Raw genomic sequence first — 9,048 nt, 5'->3', positions numbered from 1 at the left:
CAACACGTGTTTGTTGATTGACTTTACAAACAACCCTGAAGTTTCTCAGAAGCCTGATGGGAATAAGAATGTCCCACCTCCTACCTCACAGGATATCTGTGGTCTGCGATGGGAGATGGAGCCCCTGTCCTCAGCGAGACCTCAGTCTGATGGCAGAGATTCGTTTTCATCCTCCTTGGGACCTCTGCTTTCTAGGAGCCCATCGTCTGAAAGGGGAGACAGCCCAGTCTGCTGGTGGTGGCCACCGGAACCCAACTCCCAGCTCTCGGAGTCTACTCTGTGCCAGGCCAGGCTGAGGGCTGTTCATGTACCGTGTCCTTTAAAAATAGCCCCTGCCTCTGCCATTTTACAGATGCGAATACTGAGGCCAGGAAAAGGCGAGGGCCTACCTCTGCCCCCCAGCCCCATCCCTCACCTGGTCCCTTTCTGTGCAGGCAGGTTTCCCAGCCAGCACTCGGCAGGCTGCTTCCTCCCGACACTTGTCTTAGCCCACTTCCTCAGAAAGGCCATTTCTGGCCCCCAACTGCCCCCCTCCCCGCCAAGCTACTCCCACAGTGGGCCACTAGGTATTTATTGCGCTTTTCTCTCATGGGCCCTCAGGGAGGGCGAGGGGGCGACGTTTGCGGGGCTGGACGCGAGCCTCAGTTTCCCCGCTCGTCCCTGGTGGAAGGGAGGGGTTGGTCCCAAGGCCGCGGCCGCGGTCGCGGGGGTGCACGGGGTGGGTGGGCCGGGGGGCGGCGGCGCCACCTTAAGGCGGCTCTGCCCGCGGCTCCCGGCCGAGCCCCGCCGGAGGGAGGCGGCTCTGCGCGGGGCCCGTCGCCCGCGCCTCTGAAACCGGCCGCTGCTCGCCCGACCTTCTGCGCCGGCCTCGCGCCCCCAGCCCGGCAGGGGCCTCGGCGCCCCTCAGTCCCCGCGACCCCGCGCGCTCGCTCGGGGGGCGGGGGACTCCGGGGTCCCCTGCCCCACGCCGCTGCCCCCTTCTTTCTCGGGCAGCCCCCCACCCCAGCCTCTCCCCCATCCCGCCGCCGCCGCCTCTCCGCCCCCGTCCCCATATCGTGAAGCTCAGGCGGCGTGGGAGGGGGGGCCTCTCGAATCGACAGGATGTACCCCCAGGGAAGGCACCCGGTGAGTGGGGGGGCCGGGCTGCGGGGGGTAGGGAGGGTCGCGCGTCCGGGAACTCAGACACCGGCTTCCCACCCCCAGACCCCGCTTCAGTCCGGCCAGCCCTTCAAGTTCTCAATCTTGGAGATCTGCGACCGCATCAAAGAAGAATTCCAGTTTCTTCAGGCTCAGTACCACAGGTGAGGGGGGGCGGGGGCGTCCCGCCCCAGGGGCCCCGGGATCTCACCCGGGGGCTCACCTGGGGGCGAAGGGCGGGGCCCGCTGGGGCGAAGGGGCGGGGCCTCCAGCGTGCAGGGGGGAGGGAGGGGCCCCAGGGGCGTGGGGAGGGAGGGCTTCCAGGTAGAATCGCAGGTGAGGAGGACGGATGGTCCAGTGCTGGGACATTTTGAGCCTGGGAAGGGATGGGGTGGGCCTGGGGGCGGGAGGTGGGGGTGTGTGTGTGAGGAAGTGGGGCGGGGGAGAGCCAATCCCATCGCTTTGGAAACTGGCCCAGAAGGGGTCCGTGGGTGTCCCTGCTGCGGGGGCAGGGAGAGTGGGATCCCGATGCCCCGTCTCCTTCCCAGCCTCAAGCTGGAGTGTGAGAAGTTGGCCAGTGAGAAGACAGAAATGCAGCGACATTATGTCATGGTAAGGCGGGTTGTCAAAACGGGGCGGGGGGGTGGGGGAGAGTGGGGAAGAGAGCTTGGCTGTGAGTGAAAACACGTGGGGTGTGAATCCCGACTCCAGTACCACTCTGGGGCAAGTCCCCGGCCTGCTCTGGGCCTCATTTTCCCTCATCTGTAAAGTGGGCAGCTTGGGATTCCAGGCTGTCTCCCAGGGCCCTCCCAGCTCTTAAGAACAATAAGGCAAGGATGCCCACTTTCCTCATGAGCATCTCTGAGGGGCTAGGGTATCTGGGTACTGCCCCCCTCCCCCACTCCCGTGGGGAGAATGAAGGGGGTTCCTGCTTTCTTCTCTGGGCTCCCCCTCTGGGCCCCCAAGGAGCTGGGAGGCTCTGGGTCCTGCTGTGATCCCCCCCAGTCTGGGGGCTGTTGGAAGACCCAGCGTCACCCAGAGCAGCTGGACATCCATGGGCACGGTGGACATTGCCAGACAGCTTTTCCTTTGCAGTACTATGAAATGTCCTACGGGCTCAACATTGAAATGCATAAGCAGGTAACTGTGTGTTGGGGGTAAGGGTGTCCAGTGGCGGGGGGGTGGGGATGGAAGTTGTGAGAGGGACCCGTCGCTCCCTCAGCTCCAGGGAACAGAGGTCTTATCCTGAAATCTCTGGGATCAGGGGGCCAGATTTCAGCCTCATGAAAGGAAAATGAACTTCTGGAGACCTTGTCTACGAGAGTCGGGCAGTAGACAGGGGCCAGGCATCCCTGTCAAGGAAGGCTCATAGCAGAAGCCAGCAGCCAGGTCAGCCAGGCTGGGGCGGGCCTTCTGTCCCAGGAGGGGGACAAACGGACAGTCTTAGAGGTCCCTTTCAGATCAGCATGTCTGACATTTGGAGATGGATCCTGAGAGTCTGAGGTGGACCCCAAGGTTCTGTCGCTGTTGTGAATGTTCTGAGATTAACCCTAATGATCTGAGGTTCTGAGATTGTCCTCAGCTTCTGAGTGTGATCTCAAGGTTCTGAGTTAGACCTGAAGGTTCTGCAATTGACTTCAGTTGCTCAAGATTAACCCCCAGATCCTGAGCTCAAGATTTTCTGATGGTTTCTAAGGGCAGGCGAGGATTCTACCACCCATGCACCCTGATGTTTTCTAAGGAGATGAAAGGGACCCCAAGATCCTGAGGTTGAAGGAATCTTGGATTTTGTCCATCCAAATATTAGAATAAATGGGCAGAACCTAGGGTCTTTCTGGTGGGTGGGAAGAAGTAGGGGTACACTGGGAGTGCCTGGGGGCACCTGCCTTGGCGTGCTTTTCTGGGTCTCTGGGGGCTCTGTTGCGTCTGGTGTAGGTGGCGGGGGGCTTGTATGCCTGGAGCGTGGTGTGGTCCCATGGGTGCATGAGATAGATCCCCTTATAGGATGGAGGGTAAGGGGTAGGGTACCGGCCCCAGGAGCCTTCGTTCCACCCTCCTGGTAGCAGATGGAAGACACAAACCTCACCCAGATACACACAGCACCCAGCACTCCTGTAACTGAGGCAGAGGCAGAGGCAAAGCACAGGCTGACAAAACACCCCCTTACCCGCCCACATGCTTCCCCTCTGCTCAGCCTCTGTGGGCGTCCCCGGCCCAGCCCCGGTCCCAGGTGAAACCTACAAGTAAACCCACACTCTTCGTATCCTATCTCTATCCTCTGACACCAAATATTTCGCTTTTGCCACACCGAGTTCTCCAGCTCTGACACCAGCTGGGTGTCCTACACTTCTGCTCAATCCTAACACACTACCCAGAGTCAGTGTAGACCCCACAGGTTCAGGGATCAGCTCCCCAGGACTGCCCCCACTTCAGATGCCTATCGCAAGTCCAGACCTCCTGGGCTTCTGACCCACCAGCTATACATCAAGGTTCCCGCGACCCACTCCTTGGTCTGATAATTTGCTATAATGGCTCACAGAACTTGGGAAAGCTCTTACTATCACCCTTTCATGATAAAGGATATAACTCAGGAACAGCCAGATGGAAGGGATACACAGGGCAAGGTATGGAGAAGGGCATGGAGCTTCCGTGCCCGCTCCGGGCGCCCCCTCCCTGCACCTCCATGTGTCCACCCACCAGAAGCTCTGGAAACCACTTCAGTTAGGGGTTTTTAGGGAGGCTTCATTACCTAGGCACGATTGATTTCACCACTGGCCACTGGTGATTGACTCAATCTCCAGCTCCTCTTGACTCCCCGGAGGTCGGAGTTGGGGGTGGGATTGAAAGTTCCATCCCTCTTAATAAACTCACGTGCAGGTGAAACGGGCTTATTGTGAATAACAGAAGATGCTCCTCTTGCCTCTAATACTCAGAAGTCTCTAGGGGTTTAGGAGCTCTGTGCCAGGAACTGAGGCAAAGACCAAATGTATATTCCTTTCTTTTTTTTTTAACTTTTTATTTTATGTTGGACTATAGTTGATTAACAATGTTGTGTTCATTTCAGGTGTACAACAAAGTGATTCAGTTATACAATATGCATGTATCTATTCTTTTTCAAATTCTTTTCCCCCAAATGTATATTTCTTATATCACAGCATCACACCCCTGAGTGTGGTGCTCTGGGATCGCCCCTGACTACAGCCCCTGGGCGCAGGCACGACCCAGAGAGGGGCCATGCCCGAGAGAGACCTGGGCCCAGCCAGGGCTCAAACTCAAAGCTTCTTGGGGTCACAGTCTGCGCTGGGTGGCTGCGCAGCTGCTTTCTGGAAATCTCTGTTGAGTGGGTCTGGCGGGTGGTGGATCTGTCTGTCCTGTCTTCCGGCTCAAGGCTGCCCTGGACATCAGGTGGACGGTGTCCTCGCCAGGCTCTCAGTCTGTCCCGGAGCCCGTGCCCTACACTTGCAGCTGCGGGTGACAAGCCCCTCACCCCAAGCTTTGCAAAGGCTTGTTATGCCCTGGAGTGGAGGTTCTGGATTGACAGCCTCCCCTCCAAGCCTCCTCCCCATTGCTTCCTGCCAGGCTGAGATTGTGAAGCGCCTCAGTGGTATCTGTGCTCAGATTATCCCCTTCCTGACGCAGGAGGTGAGTGGGCTTCGTGGGGGGGATGGGGAGCGGAGCTGGAAGAAGGGTGGGGGAGGGGGTCTGGCTGGATGCCACAGGCACTGGTTCTGCTGGGTGGCCTGGGGCCCTGGGCACTGGCTGGGCTGGGGCCTTAGGGATGGAGGGGGGGTGTTGGCTGAGGGGGAGGAGGGGGGGCTCAAGCCTACAGCCAGGCTGCCTCGGTCCAAGTCCTGGCTGTGTGGCCTTGGGCTAGTGGCTTGCCCTCTCTGTGCCTCTGTCATGAAATTTAGAGCAGTTGATACATACAAGGTGGTGAAGATGATGCTGGGTGCTTAGTAAATATCCAATAAAAATTAGTCCTTAGCACTTTGTCCTTACATTATGTTGAGTGAAATCAGCCAGTCACAAAAGGACAAATACTGTCTGATTCCACTCATAGGAGGTGCCTAGAGTCATCACATCCATAGAGACAGGAAGTAGATGGTGGGGGCCAGGGGCTGGGGGAGGGGGGTTGGGAGTCAATGTTTCCTGGGGACAGAGTTTCCTTTTGGGAAGATGAGGAAGTTCTGGAGATGGATGGTGGGGCTGGTCGCAGGACAGTGTGAATGTACTTAATGCCACTGAGCTGTGCACTTAAAGATGGTTAAAAGGGTAACTCTTACGTATTTGTAACCACAATAGTACAAAAAGGTGGAACAGGGCAGATAAAACTATAGAGTATGAGCACTTCATTGAAACTTAAAAAAATAAAGTTAGCCCTTGTGCGAATGCCCCAAGTTATTCAGGACCTTTGCATCCCCTGTTCCTGCTTCCATCTGGAGTATCCTGTCTCCAGAGAGACAAGAGGACGGATTCTGACACAGGGTGGATACAGGGGGGCCCTCACTGTGTTGGGGACCAAAAAAGGGAAAGGTTCTCCTCTTGGTTTGGACCTCATTGAATCTGAGGTTTCTGGGCTCTTGGGATGGAGTGAGATTCTCTCTGGTCTCAGACTTAGAGATGGTGTCTGAAAGCCCAGGATGGGGACAGGGTGGCCCGGAGTGAGAAAGGCCAAAACCACAGGAAACAGGGTAAAAAGACTTTAGGAAGGAGTGAATTAAGACACATGGGTGCCCCAGCAAATTCCATGCTTCTAGACTAGGAGTCAGCAAAGTACAGCCCGAGGGCCAAGTTACTGGCCCTTCACTTGTTTTGTAAATAAAGTTTTATTGGCACACAGCCATGCCCACTCATGGCCTTATTGTCTATGGCAGCTTTCCGCATAAAATGGCAGAGTTGTGGAGTTTCCATAGAGACCCTCTGGCCTGCAAAACTGAAAATATTGACTCTCTGGCCCTTTACAGTCAAAATGTACTAATCCATGGCCTGGACACACTCTGACAGGCATGACCTGTACAGGAGCGCCTGGTTAGCATCCTGACACCTCCTTAGTGGTGTCACGCAGCCCAAATCCCCATCCTGGGTAGTTGCAGGTGCACAAGTGGCCTTAGAGCACACACAGGAGCAACCAGCCATGTGTGTCCATTTACATTTGTATTAATTTATATTTCTTTTAAAATGTATTACATTAAATTTACATGTAAATTTCTATTAAATTAAATTAAAGGAGGCATCCCGTTCCCAGTTGCACCAGCCACATATCAAGTGCCCATGGCCACATGTGGCTTCCGTATCCAACAGTGCAGACTGAGGACATTTTATCACTGCAGGAAGGTGGGGAGAGGAAGGAAGGAGGGTGGGATGAGGGTGGGGTGTACGGGGCCTCTACAGGCTGCCAGTTTGTATTTTGTGACCTGGGTGGTTGGTACTCGGGTACTGATTTGTACAGTGGTTCTTTACTGGGGGTGACTCTGCCCCCAGGGGACACTGGGTGATGTTGGGGACATTTGTGGTCATCACCCCTGGGGGTGCTCCTGGCATCGAGTGAGTGGGGGGCTGAGGATGCTGCTCCACACCCCACAGTGCCTGGGACAAACGCCCACAGAGGGTGACCCGGCCCCCATGTAAGCAGTGCCGAGGGAGGGACCCTGATATATAAACCCCGATTTCTAATTATTAGTTTGAACTGCACTTAAATGCTTTGTTTCTTTGTCTGTTTCATGATTTTGAAAGGAAAGGGAGAGAGGGAGAGAAAGAAACTACAAAGAGCAAGCGAGAAAAGGGACTTCCCTGGCGGTCCAGTGGTTAGGACTCCACGCTCCCATGGCAGGGGGCACGGGTTCGATCCCTGGTCAGGGAACTAAGATCCCGACGCCAAAAAAAAAAAAGTGAGAGAAGAAGAGGGGCCCCGGAGGGCATGGCCTGGGAGGTGGGGTTGCTGAGCAGATGGGGGGCTCTCCTGAGCGCCCTCCCCCCACCCACCCCCAGCACCAACAGCAGGTCCTGCAGGCCGTGGAGCGGGCCAAGCAGGTGACCGTGGGGGAGCTGAACAGCCTCATCGGCGTGAGTCTTCCGGCCCCCGCCCCGCCGTGGGTGGTGAAGCTGGGGGTGCCGGGTGGGCAGCTGGCCTGGGTTCTGGCCGCCCTGGAGACCTCAAGGGTGCCCCTTCTGCCTGGACCCTGCCTGTCCCGGCTCTCTCTCCATAGCCTCTTGTAGGGGGTGGTAGGGCACGGCCGGGGCCCCGCCCCCGCCCGCCCCTGGCCCACCCCCCCTCCTCTCCAGCAGCAGCAGCTCCAGCCACTGTCGCACCACGCCCCCCCTGTGCCCCTCACCCCTCGCCCGGCTGGGCTGGTGGGCGGCAGTGCTACGGGGCTGCTGGCCCTGTCGGGAGCCCTGGCCGCCCAGGCTCAGCTGGCCGCGGTTGCCAAGGAGGACCGGACAGGCGTGGAGGCCGAGGGGTCCAGAGGTGAGTGGACATCACCAGATGCTGCGGGCTGGGGGCCCGCAGGGGCCCATGGAGAGGATAGCTGGCCCATCAAACTCACCAAAGGGGCTGCAGGGTCGCGGGTTCATCTCTGTTCCCAGTGGGCTGTGTGTCCTTGGGCAAGTTCTATCCCTCTCTGAGCGTCTATCTGAATGGTGCGGGGAAGGGATTGTCCACCCCTTGCAAGGGTGTTGGAAGGAGAAGGGGGGGTTCTGACCTGGGAAGGGGGCTTTATACACTGTGGAGGGCTCTGCGCTCTGGCACGGTGGCACAAACACCTCATTCTTTTTCCTTCTCTCTCTTCACCACGCCCCCGCCTGTCAGTGGAGAGAGCCCCGAGCAGGGTAAGTTGAGGGGCATGGGGGATTTGCCCTCTTATCTCACATTTGCTTTGTCTTCACATGTGGCTGAAGCTGCTTGTTCTGAGCTGATAGGGGCCTCAGAAGGAGACCGCATCCTGCTTTCACACTGTGTAGCCATTTTTTTTGGTGGGGGGGATGCCCGTAAGACTAGAGTTTTATTTATTTTAAATTTTCCATCTCTAGCGAGTTTTTGCAATTGAATAAATGAATGCATGCTCGGGTAGCATTCCATCCATTCCTCCATCATTAATTTATCCCTCATCCACTCCATTTTATCATTTACAAGAGTGCTGACCAATAGAAATATCATGTGAGCCCCGTAGGTAATTTTTTTAAACTTGTTTAATTTTTTTTTTTTTTTTTTTTTGCTGTACTTGGGCCTCTCACTGCTGTGGCCTCTCCCGTTGCAGAGCACAGGCTCCGGACGCGCAGGCCCAGCGGCCATGGCTCACGGGCCCAGCCGCTCCGCGGCATGTGGGATCTTCCCGGACTGGGTCATGAACCTGTGTCCCCTGCATCGGTGGCGGACTCTCAACCACTGTGCCACTAGGGAAGCCCTAAACTTGTTTAATTTTGAAATCATTACAGATGCCCAGGAGGTTGCAAAGAAATGTACAAGGAGGTCCCATGCACCCCTCACCCAATGATAACATCTTGCAAAACTAAAATACCATATCAAAGCCAGGAAACAGACATGGGTGCAACCCACAGGGCTTATTCCCACTTCACGGTTTTACATGCACTCGTGTGTGTGTGTGTGTGTGTGTGTGTGTGTGTGTGTGTGTGTTTATGCAGTTTCAGTCACACGTTTAGCTTTGTGTAAACATCACTGTAAATTTTCTAGTAGGCACATTAAAAAAGTTTGGGCTTCCCTGGTGGCGCAGTGGTTGAGAGTCCGCCTGCTGATGCAGGAGACATGGGTTCGTGCCCCGGTCCGCGAAGATCCCACATGCCGCGGAGCAGCTGGGCCCGTGAGCCATGGCCGCTGAGCCTGTGCGTCCAGAGCCTGTGCTCCGCAACGGGAGAGACCACAACAGTGAGAGGCCTGCATACCGCGCAAAAAAA

At 56.6% G+C, this 9,048-nt stretch overlaps 1 protein-coding gene across 6 annotated transcripts in view; it reads left to right on the top strand.

Moving 5' to 3' along the window:
* The first annotated feature begins 831 nt into the window (after positions 1–831).
* TLE2 (TLE family member 2, transcriptional corepressor) overlaps positions 832–9,048 on the top strand; it is a 20,096-nt gene continuing 11,879 nt past the window's right edge. The window contains exons 1-8 of one of the 6 annotated variants that reach the window (XM_027085525.1): positions 832–1,125; positions 1,204–1,301; positions 1,686–1,749; positions 2,233–2,277; positions 4,717–4,779; positions 7,126–7,200; positions 7,423–7,603; positions 7,946–7,965. In XM_027085525.1, the coding sequence (XP_026941326.1) occupies positions 1,102–1,125; positions 1,204–1,301; positions 1,686–1,749; positions 2,233–2,277; positions 4,717–4,779; positions 7,126–7,200; positions 7,423–7,603; positions 7,946–7,965 (570 nt within the window). In that variant the 5' untranslated portion in view covers positions 832–1,101. Of the gene's footprint in view, positions 1,126–1,203; positions 1,302–1,685; positions 1,750–2,218; positions 2,278–4,716; positions 4,780–7,125; positions 7,201–7,419; positions 7,604–7,945; positions 7,966–9,048 lie in introns of those variants that run through there. The other 5 variants (XM_027085524.1, XM_027085526.1, XM_027085527.1 and 2 more) reach the window with 5 other exon arrangements.

This window comes from Aethalodelphis obliquidens, unplaced genomic scaffold (assembly GCF_003676395.1).
Source record: "Aethalodelphis obliquidens isolate GAN/ISIS:26980383/991018 unplaced genomic scaffold, ASM367639v1 scaffold53, whole genome shotgun sequence".
Taxonomy (NCBI): domain Eukaryota; kingdom Metazoa; phylum Chordata; class Mammalia; order Artiodactyla; family Delphinidae; genus Aethalodelphis; species Aethalodelphis obliquidens.
The sequence above is the reverse complement of the archived record's forward strand: the minus strand, read 5'-3'. Positions and strand labels throughout refer to the sequence as shown.